At 38.3% G+C, this 25,956-nt stretch overlaps 1 protein-coding gene across 1 annotated transcript; it reads right to left on the bottom strand.

The window, feature by feature from the left end:
- Nucleotides 1-1,394: 1,394 nt before the first annotated feature.
- mapkapk5 (MAPK activated protein kinase 5) lies at nucleotides 1,395-25,490 on the bottom strand. The gene is made up of 15 exons (XM_026940018.3): nucleotides 25,150-25,490; nucleotides 24,673-25,020; nucleotides 19,714-19,787; nucleotides 16,499-16,574; nucleotides 15,570-15,667; nucleotides 15,362-15,470; nucleotides 14,717-14,806; nucleotides 14,450-14,545; nucleotides 14,290-14,370; nucleotides 13,733-13,920; nucleotides 6,880-7,000; nucleotides 6,611-6,741; nucleotides 3,808-3,923; nucleotides 3,601-3,705; nucleotides 1,395-3,406 (listed from the first exon to the last, which is right to left on the bottom strand). The coding sequence occupies exons 2-15, from the start codon at nucleotides 24,715-24,717 to the stop codon at nucleotides 3,312-3,314; spliced, it is 1,425 nt and encodes a 474-aa protein (XP_026795819.1). The 5' UTR covers nucleotides 24,718-25,020; nucleotides 25,150-25,490; the 3' UTR covers nucleotides 1,395-3,311.
- Between the last annotated feature and the right edge of the window lie 466 nt (nucleotides 25,491-25,956).

Here is a 25,956-nt window from a genome sequence, read left to right as displayed (position 1 = left end):
GTCTCTCGTGATTGGCTATGACTCCTGCCAGTCACAGTGTAGCCAGACTTATTTACTCAGATAACTAAAAAAAAAATTCCATTATTACTGGGAAATTCACTAATTTTACTTGAACAAATGGAAAACTATTACAGTTGTAGTAGCATGACTATATACTATTATTGCTAATCCTAGATTAAACCAAACTTGACTATAAAAGATTTGCCTTTTTATCAAATACTATACATGCCAAAAACATTTATAACCATCTTAAGGGGGAAAATCCTAGAGGTTTTTAGCCAGTGTTTCTAACTGAATGTGTGATTTCTTGGAAAGAAGAATCCTAATTCCCCTTACCTCATGCATGAAAGTTATTTCTGTTCTGCCACATTACACAGCTACTGAAAACTAGGTTTACAAAGAGATATAAGGTCTGCAATAAATTCAGCCCAGTATGATATTTATAGGAAGAGTGACCAATCTCAATTCTACCCCCATCCTCAACACTGTGGGATCTACTTTTGGTTTAAGAATCTTTGAGCAGCCTGGCCTTTGAGCAAATGCACTAGAGGCTGCTTTTTTCCCAGTTGATTGCTTCAACCTAATGCGAGACCTGCATGGACTACCTATGAGCCCATGCGGCTTGGATCCGAATACTGTATTGCTCTAGTACTGAACTTCTGAATAGGATGTTCAATGCTGGCAATGTGTCGTCAGGACCCTGGCCATGCCATGAGTCTTTACTATTGAACTTTATAGCAGCCCATTAAGTCAACATGGTCTTCCCTTACACAGGGACTAGGCAACTGGATTCCAAGAACTACTTTGTTTATGGTACTGTGTGCAATTGTTTTTCTTAAGACAGTGCCATTGGCAGAGTCTATGGCAGTCATCCTGAAAAAAAAAAAAAAAACATCTTGCATTACAAGTGCATCAAGTGGCATTTGGTTGACTTCTAAAGGCCCAAGTCAGATTACACCTCAGTAGGAAATACCTGTAATTCATACGGCTATTGAGGAACTAAAAGGATATATATAATTTATAACCATACACACATTTTCAATTTTTAGCAAGGAATTCCTTTAATACAAATATTTCAGCATGGTCAGAACATCCCTAACACCCCCTCCCCTCCCCCCCAAAAATAAAATAAAAATAAAATACTGTCTGAGGTACAGGTCTACATGTGTTCCATCATGAAATGACAGTAAGTGCTCATGTGCCACATCATAAAAGGGTAAGATAGGAATAAATTAAAATACAATAAAACAAAACCAAAAAAAAAAAAAAAAAAAAAAACTGGAAGCACTAGAAACACATGGGTCTTGTTAGTAGTAGCAAACCTAGTACAGACACAAGACCTTTCCGACTAATTCAGAGAGAACAAAATATTGCCATATTAAGATGGCAGTTGCTTTTTAAAAAAAAAAAAAAAAAAAAAAAAAGGCCTCTAGCGCTATGATTTGCTTCGTCATGGTTTGCAAAGGGCTGGGCATAAGGCAAACTGACTATGGCTCAGCAGATTGTTCTACATACAGAGGATCACTCGTCTTCAGAAAGCTTCCCCAGGTGCATTGCTACATTTTAGAATAATTTAGTCATTTCTTACAGAGCAATCAGCAGATCCACAGGGTATGTGAAATCTTTGGGTTCAACTCAACAACTAATGATTCTACAAAACTGTTTACTGTGATTTAAATAACATTTTACAATAACACTGTAAAATGTTAAAGGTAGACTGTACTGTGTTTGTGGGCCCATAGCTGGAGGAAGGCATGTATTTAACAATGAAGTTAGGACTTAACATATATTCTATGACATGAGGATTAGTTATAGAGAAAAAAAATCTGTTGGTATTTTCCTAAGATAGGGTAGTGCTGAATCTCATGATTAGTGTTATTTGGGGACTTGTTGCTACAACAAAAAAATGTTATTTTTAGCTATATATTTAGGTGATATCACCTAGGTAATAATAACTCAAATGGCTTTCTCAAAGCATCAGAGTCTAACGATTAATACAACATGTGTTACATATTTCTTTACATATTTTTTGATGTTGTCTATAAGAATGTTCAGATATACTGTAAAAAGAGTCTTCATGAACAGCTTATTACATCTGGCTTTCATATAATGACACTGAACGTATTATTAGGTCCCAGTTTATAATTCTTGAATGAAAAAAAATCCTTTAGTATATTTTCACTAAATCATATGAAAAACAGTCACATTTGCTAGATCCCACTAAATCACACAACAATTATAATTTAACAGACATCTTTCAATGGGGGAGTTATCTGGGCATGTGCAGTTCTGGCTTGGGGATGAGACCTAACCAGGGACCATGTGGCATCTTCTGTAAAATTACTAAGACTTTAAGACTGACACAAACGTTATACACATTATAACTATATAGGTCAAATGTTATACAGTTGTTCAGGTTATGATCAGAAGCTTGCTTTGTATGAACACACACTACCAATTAAGATTTATGACCCTGATGCTTTAGGAAAACCAGAAAAACTGCTCATGCAAATGTACTTTCATCAAAGAAGATCAAAATAGATACAGCATTTATTTGTTTCTTTTCACAAACACAGCCGAGGAAGGCTGCAATGTTAAGTCGTAATTCACCAAACAGCCTCGTATGAGCTGAACTAAAGGGAATAATTACTGGAGTTAAGCGAAAAATGAAGTTGATTTGAGAAAAATTATGCCAGCATGGCTTAACTTGGTAACAGATTTTGGGATATATAGGAGAAAAATTATCTAGCATCCCAATTTAAATAACAGCTATAATTTTCAGGGAGCAGAATACGACGGATTAATATTTGATGCTATATTTCACAGTTGTTGCATTATGTGATATGATGTGATATGGAATAATATTTAGTAGCAATTTCATCTTTAACTTCTGGCCAGACCCGCACCTCAACCTTTTTTAAGAAGCCTCCATATGTTAATTTGTCCTTTGTAAGCTTTGTGGTAAAACAGCTTTCTTTTTCTTATAAATAGACTTGCAAGCATTGTTAAAACAAAAATAAAAATAAAAATAAATCTCGTAAATGAATTACAAAGGGCTACTGCCTCAGTTGGTACTTTTTCCTTGCAAAAACAAAAATAATCTTTTTGAAATGTTTCTTCACTGTCGTCTGTAGAAAAAAGTAATCATACCAACAACTTGGCGTTATCTACAGCTGTACAACAGGCTTGCGAGTGTGTCCATGGAAGGGGGAAAATAGGCGCTTCAATTTACATAAAATTACACTTTACAGTTATTTGCTTAAGAACAATTATAATAAACAGTACAAAAGGAAATACAAATGCAGCACTTTCTATTGGGAGTCTTCCAAGTTAGTTTTTTCTTCAATAGCCTGTTTCACAATCTCTGCCAATTTCAAGCGATCCACTTTATCAGAGAAAGCCCTACCTGAGAGAGCAGAAAAAACAAATGAAATGTTTGTTCACAATGAAATTACTGAAAAATGCAAACATCATCAATGCCTACAGTAACATAAAAAGTAGTCAGTACAATTAATTGTGAACAACAGCTCTTGAAAGTTTTAATTATTATTATTATTATTATTATTATTATTATTATTATTATTATTATTGACTACTTACCATCCCAGCTCAGTCCTTGCAGGCCGTCACGGAGCAGCTTGCAGTCTCTGTTGAAACGCCACGCTTCATACATCACCTCATTCAGCTTCTCGTCCTCATTTTCTCCTGTCAGAATCATGGCCCAAATAAGCATACAGACAAGATAAATGTGGCATGCCCATATTCCATTTATTGGTGTACGTATGTGTGTTTAGCCAACTCACTTACCAGCCTGTGGTAGGATGCACTGTGCAATAACATCCCGTAGCTTTTCCAGAGCCACATTCGAGTCTTCTGCTCCATTTTCGGGGTCATTAATGAAGAAGCCATCATTAGGCTTTGTACTATAGTAATAAACAAAAAACAAACAAACAAACCAGTCATATTTGCTGGGAATATATTTTAATTCTCATGCTTTGGATAAAAACACCTGCAAAATGCAGGTCTCCTTTAAAGCAGGCAAAAGCCGTAACCGCTCTAGTGGCGATGCTCAATAGGTGGACTCTGGACCTAAATCCATTTCATTACGGACAGAGTACAAAATCTCGGAGTGGAAAAAAAAAAAAACCTAATCTTGGCAATCCGTATCAAACTTTGCATGCTCTCCTTTCATTTCCTCCAATTACGAAGCTTGTGAATCAGTTTCTGTGCCAACAAACATAACTTAACACACTGTTCAGTTTAATAGCTTGTGCTAGTCAAAAGACATTTATAGCTACATTTGATATAAAAAGTCTACACACCCCTGTTAAAATGGCAATTTTTTGTATCGTAAGGAAAAAAAGAAAGAAATTAAGTTAAACCATGTTCAGAACCATGTCATCTTTACTGTGAAATTACAACATATAAAAATCAAGTGAGAAACAACCAGAAATGTTTTAGGGAAAAAAAGAAATACTCCAGCTTGTATAAGCTTGTATAAACCCTTTTATAATTGGGAATGTGGCAGTGTTTTTTAATCAACCAATCACATTCAAACTCATGTTAAATGCTAATTAGTATATACCTGCCATCATTTAAAGTGACTGTTTAGCCTCAAATAAAGTACAGCTGTCCCTACAGGATTTTCCTGACATCTTTTTGGTAACTTCCATCTGGAAAAGCCATGGGCTTCAAAGAGCTTACAAAGCAGGTACAAGACCTCATTGTTGAAAAATATCAAATCAGGAGCAGGTTACAAAAAAATTTCCAAGGCACTGGATATACCATGGAACACTGTAAAGACAATAATCAACAAGTAGAGAAAAGAACATTATTAAGAACAGGACATCCCTCTGAAGTTGATGAGAAGACCGAAAGAAAACTGGTCAGGGAGGCTGCCAAGAGGCCTAAAGCAACAATAAAGAATTGTGGCAATTTCTGGCAAGTACTGCTTGCTCCCTACATGTGACAACAATCTCCTGAATTCTTCATATGTCTGGGCTACGGGGTAATGTGTTATGGTCTGATGAGACCAAAGTTGAAATTTTTGCCCATAATATGCAGGAAGAAGGAAGAGAAAAAAAAAAAAAAAAAAAAAAAAGAGAGAGAGAGTCTCCAGATCTAAATCCAATCAAAAAATCTGTGGGGTGACCTGAAGAGGGCTGTGCACAGGAGACGCCGAGCCAATTTGACAGAGTTAGAATGCTTCTGCAAGGAAGAATGGCAAAATATTGCTAAGACAAGATTGAATACCGTGATAAAATCTAAAGCTGCTTCAACTAAGTATTAGTATATGGGTGTGCACACAGGTTATTGTACATTTTTTTTATTTTTAGGGTTTTTTTTCCCCCTAAAATGATTCTTATTGTTTTTCACTTTTTTCTTACTTGTCTTTCACCGTGTTTAAAATTGCTCAGTACCAAGAAAAGAAAAGTCAACAGTGAAAACCATTTATTTTCAGAAGAGTGGAGTAAAAAAAATATGCGTTTATTCTCCCTGTGAGGAACACGAAGCTGATGTGCTTACTTTGTAATGAAACCGTGGCCACTGAGACCAAGCATGCAAATTTCTACCCGCACAACAGGGGAACCACAAAAATACACCAGGTAAAATCATCATATCAGGCTACAAACAGAATAATGATTAAAACAATGACACAGCACGAGCAAGTCACATAGAATGGCATGGGTCTTGGGCAAACACAAGAAAGCTTGATCTGATGCTGAAATATTATGGTGCATGGTGAGTGGACCTCCAAGATTTATATTTGAGTACCCCTGCCCTATAGATTACAGCGCAGAGCAGACACTCTTGAAGTACTCAAGTTAAAGTACTCAGTTAAATGATAAAATCATAAATAATGTCTTGCTATACAGACAATGGGCTTAATTTCTCAATCATTTAGCTGTGTGTAAATGTTTCCCTAGACCTAACTGCACCAAAAATTACCACCAGATTTACAAAAGTGTCAGTAAAACTAATTTTCTACATACTCAGGTGCACATGTTAGAAAATTACCAAGCACATTCACAGCACAGCTGATTTGCATTTAGTCATGCAACTCCATAAAGCTCGCAGAACTGAAAAAGGCAAAATGACGACTCAGTTACAGAGTGAGCTAGATCTTCCAGTAATGCATCTGAGCCACTACAGCATGTCAGCTAACACAAGCACACACCAGCTCTTCCCCATTTCTTCTGTCATATTTAAATGTGTAGTCTTATTTGTCTTTATTTATTGATTTCATTTGGACAGCTTTCTTTCTAGTCAACAGCCAAATTTTCATTAAATTCCTGCATGCAAGGGAAATAAATAAGCTGTGCATGTATAAATAAAATTTGTATGTAAAATTGCAGTAACTCAAGACAATTATATGATTTAAAGCCTTTCAGCCGAGGTTCACATTAGTGAGTCTTATTATATATAAACTTCCATTAAAAAAAAAATCAGAATACGAACAATTTTTTCCTTCTAACATTTCACGAATACCGCACTTCTTGTGTAAATGTTCCTGCGAATGATTCCCAAATAAAAACTGATCATATCCAGGTTGAAAAATGAGGTGACCTAATTACTGAGGCAAAGCACAAAAGCAGAGAAATAAACCTACCCTAGCAGCTTTCTCTTCCTCAGAATGGGGTTGTTCACAGAGCTGAGAGGCTTAAGGCTGACGTTATGGTCCTGTATTCTCATGCTGGCCAGTTGTTCTGCATGGGCTTGCTGGATTCCAGCGACCACTGCCTGCTCACACAAAACAAGAAGCACACAGTTCATGCTATTACTAAATGCCTATATTAATCCAAGACTGTAAAGCCTTCCCTTTTCGTATATTTTCTACTTTTTATATAGTGTATTTTTTAAGCGTCAGTCAGACCTTACCTTGTCCATCATCATCTGAGCAGAAGGAAGCACATTGTCCAAGGCCTCAGTGCAATTAAGCCAGGGGTGAGCCAAGACCCCCTCAATGGTTAGCCTTTCTTCAGGCTTTACCTTCAGCAGCCTGACAGTATGAAGAGAGAAAAAAAAAAAAAACAGGTTGAATAGATGAGTATCCTCCCAGTCACATACTAAAACCAAAACCAAACCAATACAACTTAAGACAGCCAACAGCTTCACAATTTTATTCCAACAATGTGAAAAGCCCTGCAGAAACACTGAACATAGGAAGACAGTAAACTGATGTAATCCATCATATTAAGTACTTTAGGGAATACAATCCAAAACTGATCTGCTAATATCATATGCTGGATTTCTCCTGATTCAAAAGTCCAAAATGACATTTAGGACTTTTAAAGGAAGCCTGTTTCGGTTCTCTTAATGATCCGTCTTTCTCATTAATTAATTAATTAATAATGAAGACTGTGACTATACATGTCAGGAAATAATATTTGTTGACATTGAACCAATATTGTTTAGGTTTTGTTGCTAAGACATTTAAACACTTCACTGCTTTGATTGATCAGATTGATTGTACTTTTTTATGGGTCTGCACACTTTTTTGCAACTATATGTTTAAACTGCATTTCAAGTCACTGTTTGTTCAATTCCAATCAGACAAATTCAAATACAGGCAACTCAACTCTTTTCTGGATAAGGTAGGACAATTCAAAATAATACAAGGTGGGTAATTATCACGGTTCAACCAGTGCTTCCACTGTTTCTCACATTCCCATAAACTAATGAATATTACTCACATGAAAACACAAGTTATGTCACAAGGTTAGCAGCGTAGTGTAATGTAAAGTGTTTCAATACTTTACTGTTATATCTGTAATGTGCCCCACCATTTCCATCAAACACATTTTTAAGTGAAGTGAGGTAGTCTGCCACAGTGTGCTTCATTAACGTAGTCCCAACAATCAATAATAAAATTAATGGCCAACTGTGTTTATTATTGACTTTTATTGACTAGTTGTTGCAGTCCTACTTTACAGAGACAGTAACCCAAGCTCAGATAGTCTTTAAAAGGGTCTTGTGTTTTGATGACTGGTTCCAGGTGAAATTTGATCTCCCACATTCATGAACCAGTGAACAAAAATGATACATACTTCAGTGACTTCCCTTAGGGATGGACAACTTTCACATACCTTATGCCATGTTTGTCTCTAATGTATACCCTATTTTTATTTCAAACAGATGGTAGGAGGATGGCATGTCATTTTCTGTGAAATCGCAACTGACACATCAAAAAGTTGGACTGTGGACACACATTGTACTGAAAGGCAGACTTAGAAACATTTCATTTGGCACCCTTTCAGTTAGCAGTTTATTTAGTTTGGTCTCATGTGGGCACTCTATGTAGATCTATGTAGATGCTTACACCAGTGGGTTTTTATTTTCAAAAAAGGCTTCAGAAAGCTAGTTCTGTTAACCATCCAAAGAACCCCTGAGCAACCATTTTTCCAGTGTGGACTGCACATTGAAAATTAAAATAATTTTTAATGTACCTGATACATAAGAGCACATTGATGGTCCAGTGATAAGAAAAATAAAAGTATACACTCCTTCAGTTCTATGTTTTTAGTTATCAGGGCTTAAATAACAATGATGTGGTCCTCACTAACTTGTATAAACAAACAAATAACCTTGAGTGACCCCAAAAAAAAAAACAAAAAAAAAAAAAAAAAAAACACACACACACACAACAGATTTCAATATGTAGTCATTTTTCCAAAAAGTAAACCAACGTTCAGAAACCAGGTGGGAAAAAAAAATAAAGTCGGACTGCTGCTGCCATCATCCATATATCCATATATATATTCTTATACACTTTTTTTTTTAATATAAATCCCTTCATATATTTATGTATATATTTTTCTTATATTTAATATTTTTCTTTATATATATATTTTTGTATGAATATATTTTTCTTTATATTTAATATTTTTCTATATTTTCTTTTTATGTTGGAACAGTTGCACAAAGCATTTCACTGCAAGTCGTACTGTGTATGGTTATGCATGTGACAAAATTTGAATTTGAATAACTATGGCTTTCATGAAAGGGTGGACAGAAAAAAAGCTCATTCTCTCCAAACAGAATATGGCAGCAAGTCTTAGGCTTGCACAACTGCATCTGAACTTCACAAAAGTTCTGCAACAATATCCTTTGGACTGGTGAGACCAAGGTGGAGATGTTTGGTCATCATGCACAGGGCCATGTTTGGTAAACACCAAAGACAGCATATCACCACAAACACCTCACAGCAACTGTCAAGCATGGTGGTGGAAGGGTGATGATTTGGGTTTGTTTTGCAGCCACAGGACCTTGAGAAACTTGCAGTCATTGAGACAACGTTGAACTCCACTTTATACCAGAATATTCTTGAGACAAATGTGTGGCCATTCTTACAGCAGCTGAAGCTGGGCCGAAATTTGGGCATGCAACAGGACAATGATCTCAAGCACACCAGTAAAAAAAAAAATCAAGGTGACAGAATGGCCAAGTCAAGTCCAGACCTCAACCCCACTGAGATCTTAAGAGAGCTGTGCATAAATGAATGCCCTCAAACATCAATGAACTGAAGCAATGTTTTAAAGAAGCGTGGGTGAAAATTTCTCCAAACTATATAAGAGATTGAAAAACTCCTACAGAAAATGTTTACTTCAAGTTATCGTTGCTAAATGTGATTCTACATGTTACTGAATTATAAGGATGTAGAACCCCGAAGTGTGGAGGAAGACTTGGGAGGCAGGAAGAATTTTACCCGAGCTCTGGGCTCACATTTATTCAGTCCGCGCTTTTCAGCACACTTTCAAAAAACTCAACAAAACAGGACAACAGAAAACAGGTCCATCCCAGACTCGGGTCATCCCAGCAGCTTTTGCTCTTTCAGATTTCAAGTTCACACTTCGTTTCGTGCGTGTGTGTGTGTGGTATGTGTCACAAGCTCTGCCAGCTATATCACACTCTCTCTCGCCGGTTACGGGAGATATGAAAGAACACAGACACAAATACATAGACTGGTGGTAATAAGACACATGTGAGAATCAGCATGCGTTACCTGCTGGTTTGACCCGCCTCCTGTCCATCCACAGCTGATGCTTGACCACACCCCTGCTGCCACATACCCCTTCGGCTCCCACATACATACTCAGGCCGGGGAGCCGAGCATTGGCTTCCTTCATGCGGTGGAGCCATTGGAGTGGGGGCTGGTTGAAACATAGGGTAAATAGGCACCCCAGTAGGTAGTATCAAAGGGTGAGGACTGCCCACTTGATGGCCAGACACTCAGACATGGGGCGCTCCTCCCCCTCCTCCATCTGGGACAAAACAGCCACTAGCCCTCTGTCCAACATCAGTCTACAGAACAAAAGGGAGAAAGTGCACACTTTTGCACTCTCCTTTTGCACGCTTCTTCAGGTTTGCCGTGAGTCCCACCCATCTCAAGGATCTCAGGACAGCCCTCAGATGTTGTAAATGCTGTTGCTAATCATTACTTTAAATGATTATGTCGATTATGTAGATAAGCGGCGTCTTATGCATTGTGCGGACGGAGGATTCTGTCCATCAGACGTTGAAACGACACTGGGGCTCCAAACAACCCAGACAGAAGGGTGACGAATTAGTGTAACCCAAACAGAGTGGAAAAGGCTGTTTTTTCTCAAGATACTGGAGTCAAGGGAATCTGCCAATACTTATCGTTTAAGTCCAAGATAACATGAAAGAGTGCCTCCACAATGCTGCATGCTGAGATGCTGCAGAGAGGCACAGCTTCCATGTATCACAGCTTCCTATCTTTCGAAGGGGACCTTGATCACTGGAAGTGGGAGCAATGGAGCTTTTGAGGTGGCTCGTGGGTTCACACTCCACCTGTGATCAGCGCCGCAAATGCCCAGCCAATAAAAAAAGGTCATGAAAAAGGTCATGTGTCCTGCGTCACTCAATATAACCTATCCTTAATAACTGAAAAATATGGGTGGGATAGCAAAATATTAGGCTGAATTTGCTGTCCATCAATTACTCTCATTTGGTCGATGGCGTGCCTCAGGGTCTCGTCATGTGACTGCAACGAGGGAATTTAATAATTACTGGCACCAGTGGATACTTGTGAACATCCCTGTGCACACACCTCACCTTCACCAATCGTGCCTTTGGCTTCCCCCCATAGCAAGGAGCTCATTCCTGCTCCGGCCATTCCCACTCAGCTGCCTCACACTCGAGGGGTTCCAGAAAGGCCTCTGGATCATCCATGGAGGCCATCTTGGTGAGCATCATGTGTGGCACGGTGGCAGGGGACACAGCTGGAGATGTGGTGGGCTGCAGCCGTTTCTGGAGTGCCTGCTGGCTCTCGGCCTGCTCCTGAGCGAGGGCTTCGAAGTGCAGATACTGCTCGTTGCGCAGTTTGAAGAGCGCTTGGTGTTGGGTTTGGTGGAGGATGGCGAGGGACTTCAGCAGGGATCTTGCTGAGTGGAGAGGCTTCCATGGTGGCATCTGAGTCTTCCCCAATCTTGGATTTCAGCACTACTGTAGAACCCCAGTGTGTGAGGGTTTGGAAGAAGACTCAGGAGGCAGGAAGAATCTTACCCGAGCTCCTAACTCGTGTTTATTTGGTCCACTTTTTTCAGCACACTTTCAAAAAACTCAACAAAACAGAACAACAACAGAAAATGGGTCTGTCCTGGACTCACAGCTTTCGCGCCATCAGGTTCAAGTTCATGCTGCGCGGCGTGTGTACGGGTGCGTGGCTGCTACAAGGTGTACTTATTCCCACCTGGTTTCTTGTTTTACTTTTTGGAAAAATTACTACATATTGAAATCTGTTTTGTCTTTTTGTTGTCATGAGACTTGTGGAGAATGGATGACTATGGAATAATGCACAGAGTGGTCTCTTACTGCAAACAAGAAATTGCCTATACAGGAAAAAGTCCATATTCCAATAAGTATCTTTTGAAACTATAGAGGTTAATGTCCATTATATCAAAAAAATGTAAAACTAGGATAACACTACATTTGACTTTTAGTTTTAACACATTATATTTCTCTTATGGTTTTTAATTAACACTCAAGAATACAGTTTCAAGAGCACTTGAATGCCAATACCAAAACACCCCAACAGCACTCCTGAGTGCATATATGTCTAGTTAAATATGCTTTGGACATGACTGTCTGCTAAATGAATAGCTACAAATATATATATAAATATAGTAAGCTTTTTGTGTTTGATTTTATGTAATGCCGTTATAACTACCAACAGGTATTGACTTGGCAATGCATTACTCTCAATCATGTTTATATTATATATATATATATATATATATATATATATATATATATATATATATATATATATATATATATACATATACACATACACACACACACACACACACACATATATACACACACACACACAGTACCAGTCAAAAGTTTGGACACACCTTATTTCTATTGTTTTCAACATTGTTTTGTACATTAATACTAAAGACTATGAAAGAACACGTACCGAATAATGTAGTAAACAAAAATGTGTTAAATAACCCAGAATATGTTTTATATTTTCGATTCTTCAAAGAAGCCACATTTTGCTTTGATGACAGCTTTGCACACTCCTGGCATTCTCTCAGTCAGCCTCATGAGGTAGTCACCTGAAATGGTTTTCCAACAATCCTGAAGGAGTTCCCAGAGGTGTTGAGTATTTGTTGGCTGCTTTTTCTTCACTCTCTGGTCCAGCTCAGGTGATTGTGGAGGCCAAGTCATCTGATGCAGCACTCCATCACTCTACTTCTTGGACAAATAGCTCTTACATAACCTAGAAGTGTGTTTGGGGTCATTGTCCTGTTGGAAAACAAATGATGGCTCCACTAAGTACAAACCAGATGGGATGGCATGTCTCTGCAAAATGCTGTGGTAGCCATGCTGGTTAAATCACCAATAGTGTCACCAGCACTATTCTGTTCACCCTCTCTATGTCTAACAAAGACACGTCGGTTAGAACCAAAAAATCTCACATTTGGACTCATCAGACCAAAGGACAGTTTCCACTGATCTAATGTCCATTCCTTGTGTTTCTTGGCCCAAGCAAGTCTCTTCTGCTTGTTGTTCTTCCGAAGTAATGGTTTCTTTGCTGCAATTTGACCATGAAGGCCTGACTCACACAGTCTCCTCTGAACAGTGGATGTTGAAATATGTCTGCCACTTGAACTCCGTGAAGCGTTTATGTGGGCTGTAATCTGAGGTGCTGTAAATCGGTGGTTTCTGAGGCTGGTAATTCTAATAAATTTATCCTCTGCAGCAGAGGTAGCTCTTGGTCTTCCTTTCCTGGGACGGTCCTCATGAGAGGCAGTTTCATCACAGCGTTTGATGGTTTTGGCAACTGCACTTGGGGATACGTTCAAATTTCTGGAGATTTTGCGGATTGACTGAGTGTTAACTGAGTGTTTCTTGCCATAATATGGATTTGTACCCATCCTTCCTCTAAATCTAAAATATAAAACATATTCTGGGTTGTTTAACACTTATTTGTTTACTTCCTAATTCCATACGTGTTCTATCATAGTTTGGATGTCTTCAGTATTAATGTACGATGTTGAAAATAATAAAAAATAAAGAAAAAGGAGAAGGTGTGTCCAAACTTTTGACTGGTACTGTATGTATGTGTGTGTGTATGTATATATATATATATATATATATATATATATATATATATATATATATATATATATATATTTATTACACACATACACACACACACACACACACACATATATGTAAAATTCCTCTCCTCACTCACTTGCGGACAATGTCCTTCGCCATTTCAGATATCTGGCTCCACTCATCTTCAGGAAAGTCAAAGCTGCCTGTCATGATCTTCTTGCGCATGTCTTTAGGGATGGTGCGGCTGTGGTGCTTGGAATAAAACGGAGGATAACCGCACAGCATCACATAGATAATAACACCCAAGGACCACAAGTCACAGCTCTGCAAAAAAATAATAAATAAAATTTTTATTTTCTGCAATTTAACTGGATCAGTTTATATAACTTGTCTCCCCCCACCCCCAAGTAGTACTTAAGTAGTGCACCCAGTTCGCCATGGGGGGTTCACAAAAGTGAGAGTACAACATGTCCTTTATTCACAAAACTCTCTCATGTGAACAAATGTGATAATGAGAGCAAATGTGATAATAAAAATACTATTATGTCAATTAAAGGAAGAATACCAGCAGTTGGGAAATAAGCCCCCCCAAAAGTGGACATCTCAACTAGGTATTAGGCTAATTATTAGCTTGTTTATTCATTTCAGTGTTCCACAGAGAAATCCACATCATACTCTCCTGGGGCCTCTCACCTTGTTATATGTGTAAGGGGTGGGTGAGGTAGGAATTATTCCAGACTTTTCTTTCTGGTGGCGTCTTTGTGCCTCCAATACCTGAAAAATGTCAAATCCATGATATCAAAACTGGCAAATGAGCAAATAAATGGGGGATTTATAATAACAAAGGGATTACCTGAGGTGCTACATAGTAAGGAGTGAATTGTGGGGTCATCAAATCACCTTGATCGATTTTAGCAAAACCAAAATCGCACAACTTTACAGGAGCATCCTGCAAGGTGGAGTTTATACAGCAGTAAATAAAGTATTCTATAAATTATACTACATTACTGCTGCTCATTAAATATCAAACAAATTAGAAAAAAAAACACTCAGAGCTATTTGTTGTCCATCTGAAAATAAATAAATTCTAACAATAACCAACATCAAAAAATGGTTTTACCAGTGAATTATCCTTGAACAGCAGGTTCTCTGGTTTTAGGTCTCGATGTGCAATGTTAAGTGAGTGACAATGTTCCAAAGCCTGGGCAATCTGTGGACATTAATTATATAGATGATAACAGAGGATCAATCAAAACATGAACAAGAACAAAATTGTACATTATTCTATTGACAAAGCTGTCATATGACTCTCCTTACTGCTACACGCTGCAACCTCAGTTACACTTACTGAAAGTAAATAAAAATGCTAGCCAGACTTGAATATCTTTTACGTGCCACACGAAGACAGAACACCACAGCTCACAGCTGAAACTTTGGCCAATGACTTGCTGACTTCTTACTGAGGGTGCAAACAGGATGTGCTATATGATCATATACTGCTTCCCTTATGCTCTATTAATGCACGTAACTAGCTAACTAGTTGCCCATACATTATTTCGTGACATTTCATTTGTTACAGCTATTACATTAGGTACAAGCCTAGTCTTACAAGTTTCCAGGTAACCAGTACACAGGACTGGGCAAGCACATTACAGCTTTCACTTACCCAGTGGGCTAGCTGATGAATTTATGATTTTTCCACCCTTGGGCTCATACAGAACACACAAGCAATGTGTGAGACATGTGGAAAGTTGCAGCATGTTACCTGTTTAGTGACTTGGCTGGCCATCTTCTCTGTAAAGTGCCTGTGCTGGCTGATTCTGTGGAACAGCTCTCCTCCCTCCATCATCTCCATAACAATTAATAATCTTGCTCTGTAAGGAAAAAAGGGCAGTAAAGACAGCACGGAGGACAAAAATAAACGAGGGACCACATAAGCTAAGAAGAGACAGGTAGTATGGTGTGCGTCTTACCGTGGACTGGATTCATGGGGAAACTGCACACTGTTGGCATAAACCTCCAAGATGCGTACAATGTTGGGGTGTGAGGCACACATCATATGAAGTCTTACCTAATAAAGAGCATGATAAATGTTAGGATTGAAATGCTGGGCCTTTTGGAAGTGCATCACTACAGTCGGGGTACTGCTGGCAGAAAAAGCCATCACTACACTGGACCAACACTCAAAAAAACAATATCAAAAGCATGTTTACACAGGTAGAATGTTTATTTGCAATAATCTAGTTTATTTGCAATATGCAAATTCATACATTAATTTGTATATTCATACATCAGATTGTTTTAAATATATGGCAATGTTACTAGGTAATTTTTAGCATCTTACTGTGAAGATACACCAAACTAATTTATTATTCTTCAGACATTTTTATAAAAAGTTCAAAAATTATGTTCAGGTTATGCATTGGAATTGGGGAGGATATGACAAAAATATCATATCACAATTCTCAAAAGCATTTCTAAGATACACGATATGCATCATGATACACAATTCTGTTCACAAACTGCCAGCAATACAGTAGTGTTGCATTTTAAAAAACTGGTATTAATAATGTTTATTATTCATATGCAAATATATAATACATTTATGTATTATGCTTGCAGTTTATAATTATTACAAATAAAAAAAGTAATAAAAAGATATGATATCCACGACATCTCAGAAAAGCATGACTAATACCTAGAAGTTAATGCCTACAACTCCAACACTGCTCGCAGTGAAAGTGATCTGAGACAACAACTTGTCCCATGTAACCGATTCTTCTAGCCACAAAGGCATTTTTGCATAATTACACTACAACAACTTAAAAAAATGGGATTCCAATGAATAAACAAAATACACAGAAAACTTTTGTCAGAAGTCAATAAATGTGTCCTTCAGTACCTCATTGCGTGCTTTAGGTCTGTCAATCAGGATCTTCAGAGCTAAACGTTCCTGTGTTGACTTTTTCACACACACCCTGAAGAAAAAAAAGAAATCACTTATGTCAATTTAATTGTCTGACAACATTCTGCTGGCCATAAAACTCTATCATTAAACAAGTCGTTTCAAATTTCACACCAAAGCCTCAATAAATCTGTTTAAAGTGTACAGCAGGCATTGTTTTACATGTGCTTTACTTATTTACTTACTAATAATTAAGATTAACACATGACCTCACATTCTTATCAGTAAGGAAGTCTAAACATTAAACCTGCATGACTGCAGAGGCAAAACAAATGCACAGCTTTAGTTTCATTTGGACTAATAATAAAAGCTACACCAATGCAAAACAACACAATTGACAATTGATAGTTAAATACACCAGCAACTACTGAAAATTGTCATTTTATTAATAATAATTTATTTTTAAGTGCCTTTGAAGGTACCAAAGAACACAGTGCAGATACATTACAGCACATAAAAAGCAGGCAATAATAAAAATAGTAATAACACTTAATGAAATGAAAAGGAATAATTGAAAAGTAAAAAATGGAGGAGACAATAAGATAGATGGATATGGAGTCATGAGGTGAGTGAAAAAGTTGTTTTTTTAGCTGTTTTCAAAGGTTTTTAATTGTGTTTTAAAATGAGGTGAAGTGCTCCTAGCATTCTGGGAGCTTCAATAAAATATCTGTTCAGAGGACAAGCTCTAGTGCCTCTGTGATGCCCAAGACTCTGTACATGGGAGAAAAAACAAATGTGGAGCACCAACATCCAAATGATCAGGACAAGGGGGTGTTCTATATTTACTTGTCATTCACGCTGCCTGTTAATTAAAAAAAAAACTCCCACTGTTGCTTAAAATGCAGCGACTAAATATAACAGTGTGTTGGCAGGGGGAGGGACGCAGCAGGCTCCGGCTTTAGCAGGAGAAAGCTCCAGCCACGAAAAGTCAAGACCTTTCACCACTTTAAGCAATGAACAAATTTATTGCTCCAATTATATTGCAATGAATTTCTTACACAGAATGAATGGACAGACAAAAGCAACCCATTAAAGGAGACACACCTGCGAAAAACACTGTCATTTACCTCTACTGCTAAGAGCTGATTTCTACTTCTCTGTATGCGTCTCTGAGAGCATGGCAGGATGTCGTGCGCTGACGCTCGCACAGGGCGAAGTATTCATATTGCACTTAATGTGTGTGTGTCCCTTAGGAGGTGCTGTCACATGAACTACACCAGAATTTAATGAATTACAGAGCAAAGAAAAGCTGAAAAACAATGCTAGTTCTGTGTTTCACTCTAAGAATAATAAATAGAAGATAACAGACATGAGTTATGTGCTGAGAAAAAAGGAACCCTTGTGTGATTAATTATAACTCAAGTGAGTTCTCACTGAAAACACTTCAGAAGTGTTCTGTACTCGGCAGTAAGAGCGGAATTTGTATTAAAACAAAAAGTAGTATTTAAAATCACAATTTTATCAATCACGGAATGACGATGCTTTTGATTTTACTTTTATTGAGTTGTGATTTACACACCCTGCACTGTGTGTTTATTAGGAATCTGTTAGAAGAAAGAGAAAGTAAAGTGTGCGAACCTGCAGGATTAAACTGGCCGTTATAATGAACCACAGCCGTTATAAAGCTTCGCACTTTATATATTTATATTAATACAATATCATGACTGCAGTTTTCCGTAAATAAATCCATTAGACAATACTGTGATCAAATAACAGTGTGTGAAGCAAACATGAAACGCAGGGAGAAAAACTCGCTTGTGGTCATTTCTACTTGCTGTTCAGTGCCAGAGTTTTATCACTGAAGAAGTTTTTATTAAAGACACCGCTCTGAGAAACTAACAGCATTAATATATTTAAACTGAGATTTTACAGAATTTTTTCCTCCATTTATGTCATGAAATGTTTTAAGGTTTTCAACAGACCACACTTTCAGAAGCAGTTCTAGGGCACAAGCTCGGCTATAGATGAAGGAAAGTTCTGAATGTGACAAGAAAAAATTAGATTATTTAGCATTTTATTGTTTACATTTCAGATGTATTTTGAACAATATTACTCTGAATTAAACAATATTGATCTGAACTTTCACTGCGTGCCATCAAACCATTTCTGTATACGCAATTACACACCTTCCAGCCAACCAAACAGTGTTCGCCTGACGCACAGCACCGAAGATGCGCACAATGTGTAGTTAGCTCATGGGAGGACTGAGCGCTAACACGTCTGTGTGCAACGTTTACCCATGATCCTCCTCTCTACCTCTCGAAGCAAATATGTGATAATGCAGAAGAAGAAATTTGCCCTACTACAATGTGGCTTCACCACAAATACACAGGAGGCCAAAAAGGAGGATTTGGTTTATTCTCTTTTGCAGCAAGCTATACATGGGACGCCAACAGAGCTGAGCAACACAGCTAACAGAGGAAATGTTAGACTTAGTGCAGTTGTGTTTTGTTGAGAGCACCAACACAATCTGCAATATAGAGTCACTGAGCAATCGAACCTCTACACGAGAACATGTGCTCTTGCTTGTTTTCTCTGCTGAGTACTCGAGCTGTCAAAGTGAAGTGAAATCAACCACGCCAGAAAAAGTATGAAGACTGTGAAAGTGAGAGAGCTCATCTTAGCAGGTGGGACATTTGCTTGGTTCTAACTTAAAATGCCTGTGAATCCCATTTTCAGCTTCACATTTCCCATAGAGACTTCACATTTCACAGCAAGGAACAGTTTTGTTTTTGTTTTGATTTGTCCTACAAATCACCTAAATAGTTATGTGCACTATAACCTATACTATAAACTATAAATTATTGTCCATCACAAAAATCATAGAATCTCTATAAATCTACTCACAACAGTGCACATAATTATTTAGGTTAGATGTAATATTCCTTCTGAAATAATCAGAGTCGCTCCAAATTATAAGGTTGTCAACACACTAGATGCTATATCCACTAGAGGGCGGGTCAGAGTTAAGACATCCTTGGCCGACAGCTTTGCATGTCGACTTAGCAACATATTAATACATATATTAACCTAATATTTATCTTAATTCCCCTGCTATGTTTGAAAGTTATAAAAACTATAGCAAAGGTTCTCCACTCAGGAGACAAAACAACTAGATGAAGCAGGACAAAAATGAAACTACACAATCTTACCTTACAGGTCCACTGATTCCAGCACCGAGCTTCTGTGTCCAATTTATACTGTACTCGTCCAAGATGGAGCTCTCCTATGGGTGTGATATTAACGTTAATACAGCAGACCAGTGTTTAGTAATAAGTAGTGGTGATTGAATGTTGCTATTTCAAATACACAAAAAATATTTACATCCGCTAGAGCCATGAGCTCCTGACAGAAATGTGTGCTTAAACCTAGAAAAGCCATTTGTAAAGCCTTTAGAACGTCTTTAGCTAACACACGTTTTGTAACGAATAACACACAACGGGCTGTGCTGTTGTAAGAAATTAATCAATGCCTGGCGGGTGTGACACTGTGTGATATGTTACCACCCTGAATAAGTGTGTTATTCTCCTTATACCACAGCAACTGGCAAACGATTACACTGTATTTATTTACTTACTAATAAACGACATGTAATGAATGTAATGTAATGAAATGAATGTCAATAAGACAAGTTAGTTTAAGTTACAGCAGCTATACACAGGCACTCGTTCGTCATATATTCATGGTAATATATACCCATGAATATATGAATATCATATATTCATATCAGCTTGTCATTTTGCCAATAAACTACAAGGTACAAAGTCTTCTGTCCTGAAAACTTTAACGTGGCAGAAGACTTACTGAGTGTTACACATCGCTGACACCCAAAACTCTTTCCATAAATTTTATATCAATCATCTTCTAAAAGAAAGTCTATGTGGATCGTCTGCCATACACGTGAATGAGTTATTACTATAGGAATGATAACATTTTAAAACGAGCGCATTAATATAAACCCTCTGTTTATGTTCGAGCTGGAACTAAAGTCAGAGTCGTACTGTTAGAGAAAATTAATGCACACCTTCTGATTTGAGAAGAAACAGTGCTGTGATTAAAAAAAAAATAATAAAAATACAATACACTTAAACACATTGAATGTAATGCATAATAAGATGGCATAGAAATAATCTGACTTAACTTTAAATGTAAACTTGCTCTTAAATAACTTGAAACTGAGCTATGTCGGGTTACTAAGCGATGTATCCAGAGCTGACGTATAAGAGATCTGTGCATTAAAACTAATTACATACAATCATTTTTAACAACTTTATTTGCCAAGTACAGTTTGTACAAGGTATTTCTCTTTGCTCAGGTGACAACATGTGCAGTAAAAACCTATAAGGACAAATAAAAGATAACTATAAACAACAGTTCCCTGATTTGGGAAAGGTAACATAATTTGCTTGCTTACTTTATTACGTAGAAGAGAGGAAACTTGCCAGAAAGGCATATGGTTCAGGATTTGTTATGTTCCACAAATTTCTATTTGTTGTTGTAATTTGTGAATGAAAACGACTTCTTTTTCCCTTTTTCCGACACTGTTTTGCAGTGTTTCTGGGGCATAGTAGCAGAGTCCAAAAAAAAAAAAAAAGAAAAACAGCCACCCCAGATGTCTGGTTCCAATTTAAAGTAATATGCAAATAAAGATTTGAACATTTTGAGCACTAAACACATACTGACAGTGGCATTGCATTACACCCCCAGTTTGTACAGTGCATTATAAATACAGCTGACAGTGACAAAACAGTAATATATACAGGCAAATTGCTAGTGCAGCAAAACAACAAGATGGTTGTAAACAGTGAGTCATGGTACATAGAGTTAAAGTGATGATGCAGCTCGTGGTGGAAGAGAGGGTATGCTATACATGTTTTTATTGATTATGTTAGTGGGTTGAGGAAAGATGCTAAATAGATGATGGTTAGTGCTGCATTGCAAGTGTGCTATAGGACAGTTTCCCCAGACCACTCTCTCACCCTGCCTAGGTAATAATCGGCGAGAGGGTGGAGCTGATAGCCACTGACTTTGTCTGCACAATACACTGTATACAGTATATTACACTACACAATACACAGCTGTGACTATTCGACCATTTGATCTTGATTCCAGGCTCCATAGCTGTGTGTGGCATGGCTGGAAACAGCACTGGCATGAAGGTGGATTTATTTCAGGGTTCATCTGTTGATTCTGGCTACACAGATTATGTCTCTCTTACCCTGAAGAAAAGGGATTGCCCCAGGTTGCTTACAAAGCTATACATCAGCCAACAACTTTTTGAATGTTGTTGAAACAAGAATATAGTATGCTATCCAAAAATTATACTCAGGAGCAAGATCAGTTCTCCATGATTTCATTAACAGTTGTCAGATAGAAAGGGTGAACAGAAACTGGGTCTTCCTGACAAAAATACTGCCCCAAGAATATTATCACTTAGTAATTCCAGTGGAGTCCATCTGCTAAAACTGTCATCCTAACAGTCTGGTGTACAGTTTCGCAATGATAAAGCAACAGTTTATGTGGCACTGAATGAAAATAAACAGCATCTGTCCTTTGGATAAGTGACTTAGGCACTATGGATTATTATGTGCACAGGCAATTTTGACAGAAACCCACATAACATAGCAGATTCAAGCCACTCATTACACTGTAATTACAATTAAATACATGCGCTGATTTTGTTTAGTTTGTAATATATTAATGTTATATAACAAACATGTCATATATTAATGTAAGTCGTGTCAAGCATTAGGGCTGGGAGATATGACTATAATATCAATATCGTTAACAATTATGTCACAGTACACTTTTGTGAGATATTGTGATACCTTTTCATTACATTTTTTTTATAATTACAAACTGACTGGAAGAAGGTGATGTTCATATTTTGTACTTCATCTTTAAAATTGTAAAATGTTACAATTTTAGGTTTTTCTCCTCGTTTTCAATATTGCTGAATGTTAAATAGTTTTTTTTGTTGTTTTTAAAAAATGTTAAATAAAGTATCATTGAACAGTTGCTGTGAGTGCGCGTTTTCTTTTTTAATAAATGCAACAGTACTGTATTACTGGAAAATTGCTCTCGTCACATTGCGTATTGTAGAAATTCCTTAGAGAATTTGTAATAATGATATTTTGTCCATATTGCTCCCCCGGTCAGTCACTGTATTTATACAGCACAAACCAGAACAAAAGAACAACAGTAATTTGGATAGATTTCAGTCTGCGGTTGAGTTTAATGGGGACTGAGGTGGTGTAAGATCACTCCCAGCCATAGACTTGTACTGAAATACACAAGGACAAAACAGCATGACAGGGCATAGTGTTAAAGGAAAATAATCAGCGACTGGGTGGTGTGATGCGGCTCGACACGAAAACATGAGTTACTGCTACTGGAGTACGTTTCCACCCTGTAGTTTGTTACCACCCCTGATTATTTTACAATAACTGCACATCACAACGTGTTTTATTCCTCTTATACCACAGCAGTTTACCAACCCTGCCCTTTTTCATATTTATAAATAAAAAGCACATAATTTTATCCATTTATAGTTACATTTAACATTGTGAAATGTTAGTTTCACTATAACAGCTATAAACAGTCATTTCATCACCATCTTTTTTCTTTTTTTTCCTCAAATGAAGCTTGTCATATAACTGGTCGATTACAACGTTCTCTGTCCTGAAGACTTTCCCCACAGTAGAAAACCAGCTTTACCTCAGAGCACTGACTGAAATCTTCTTCGAGAAATGTTAAACGTCTTCTTACACACAACAATTATACTTTTTCAACATTAAATAACCACAGCTTATTTTTAAAAATGCGTTTATTGGCTACTTATTGGTTACTATAGAAATGATAAAGTATCAGAGGAAGTCCATTAATAATTATAAGGCTGTCATTAACCCTGAAGCTGTCACGACTGTCAGAGCTGCTGGTATAGAAAATTCATTACCACCTTCTGTCCAGTCAGGTGCAAGAATTCAACAGTAATGTGGTATAAAGCAATTATTCTCAAAATCTCAAAAACAAAAGCAGCACAAACAGTTTCATTGCACAAACGAGCACAAACTCCTGTCCAGTTTCTTTTAAATGGAGTGCCAAGTCCAGTGAGGTTATTAAGATGCCTTGCATGGGCTTCCTGTGCAGCTGAGCATCTAAAATGTCATTTGTCCTGCCAGAAACTCTAAACTTAAAATCACTTTACTGCTGTGGTCTGGTCTTGATCTGATGAGCTGAGATTCTGAGTACAGCACTGGGTTCAGTTTCCCATGACCACCACCGAGTTACAACAACGACAACTATTTCGGAGTGCTTGAGGACACGGAGGGCAGAGAAGTGTACACACAGATTTTTGCACTCTGACACTTTTGAGAAACAGGAGGACGGCCTTTACTCGAGTCGCGTGTGCCAAAGTTTGGATCAGGAGTTGTTAACGGAGCTGTGTTTGGCTCAAACTCCAACTCAAATTCAGGTCAAACTGTTCCAAGGACTGGGTATGAATCATTTCATCATAAACTGTGAATGATTTACATTATTTACACTATCTGTGACTTAAGAAGGTTTGGACCTTAATCAGGGGAGAGAAAATAAACTAATACTGCAGTTAGACAGGAAATAAACTGTTACGACTCTGACATGATTGTATTAGGAATCTGAGGATACAGAACTTGATTAAAAAAAAGAAAGAAAGATAGTTTTAATTGCATTATCCTTCATTATTATTCATGACTTATGAGATATAATAAGCACTGCATGATGTGCACTTTTCACTGGCTGTGTTTATGGTGTACTGTGTTGTGTTTGTGTAGTTTTGTAGTACTTTGGGAACTTCTGTACTGCATGGTATTGCACTCTGCTGTGCTTCTGTGTTTGTGCACCAAAAGAAATTGCTTATACACCTCGAACTTGGCGAATAAAAGATTGTGTTTCTGACCTTTTGGCTCTCTGCAAGTGTTATAGCTGTAAAAAGTAACTTTTCGATAACTATGAGGACACAGATGAGGAAACAGCACTCAGTCTTATGATCATGCAGCCTGCCTCACCAGTGAGTGGCTTCAGCTCGCAGGCAGAGGCGTTTACACGAGCGGAGTGTGAGTTAACGCGCTTACCTTAATAAACCTGTCCGCATTGTTGTCTTCAGACATGGTGCTCATGTCCTGCTGCAGCTTCACACTCGGCTCAGTGGGATTAGCGAGTCTGTGTGTCCGCTCTCGGATGGTCGACTCTGTACCTTTTTCCCGAAATGCAACGGTGACTTTCCATTAAACTAGGGACTGTCGAGCGCTAAGCTACGGGCTGAAGTGGGACAGCGAGCTGATCTCCGCGGCGGCCCGCACGGACTGGCGCTGTTTCAGCCCCGCAGCTCGTCTCCCGTGTGACAGCGTGCAGTCGGACTTCAGTAAATCCCGAGCAGGAGAAACGCCGCAGCTCCGACTGCCAGGAGCGAGGAAGACACCCTGTCGGTAAACGAGCCACTTTTGGATGGGAGGGGAAACAAAGCCGTGTATTTATAGCTAGCGTTCTGTATAGCAGCTCGGCTAGGAAGCAGGTTAGCAGTGGACTGACTGAGCCGTGAGCAGTATTACCTCTCCTACAGCGCGGCTGTCTCTAGGCCAGCTCACAGTGTCGCTCGGTCGCTGATTAACGGAGAACCGGCGATCAGCAGCAGGTTAGCTCGCCACTTACCTGCCTGTTTAGCTTGTTAGCACCAAGCGCTATAGCGGATTGCAAAAAAAAAAGCCACGGCAACTACTTATAACCATTAACAGGCTTTAAATCCAGCCAGGCGCAAACGAATCACTGAAGAACCGGGTGTCAGGACAGTCTGTGTGCAGTCCGCTAAGGGTTCGGGACTTATTTGGTGTGTCGTTGTGTCTCAGCGCTAGCAGCAGGCTCATCCCTCTGTTAGCGATTCTCCCGGGAAACGGGCAGGCGAGCCGTGCGGGAGCAGGCTGTCTCTGACACCGCCGGACCGGCGACCATCATGTCAACGGCTTTCATCGCACTTTCGGACTCATACATGGTGCATTAATGTCTCTCCGAAACGTGTGTAGTTTACATATTTGCCACATGATGCACACATAATTTTATAGTGTATCTCAGTAATTTATTTTGAATCAGGCAGGTTGAAAGACTACTACAGTGTTTGGCTTTGTTCGTGACGCGCGGGGTCCTCACCCATCTGGTCACACGCGGTGCGCTTCATTCTGTAGTAATGCAGCCTCATAGACTGTATACTTAAAATATTGGCTATGTAAATAAAACATATACTCTGACGTCTCCTCCGTAGACTAACATGCCTTTAGTCGGGGTTAAAAACTCTACTACATCCAGGCCTTCGAGGGCGTCTGAGACATTTAGGCTTCACTTTTCAGCCGCGCTCACATGCGGTC

The sequence above is a fragment of the Pangasianodon hypophthalmus genome, chromosome 24, assembly GCF_027358585.1.
Source record: "Pangasianodon hypophthalmus isolate fPanHyp1 chromosome 24, fPanHyp1.pri, whole genome shotgun sequence".
Classification (NCBI taxonomy): Eukaryota; Metazoa; Chordata; class Actinopteri; order Siluriformes; family Pangasiidae; genus Pangasianodon; species Pangasianodon hypophthalmus.
This window is presented reverse-complemented; position numbering and strand designations above follow the sequence as displayed.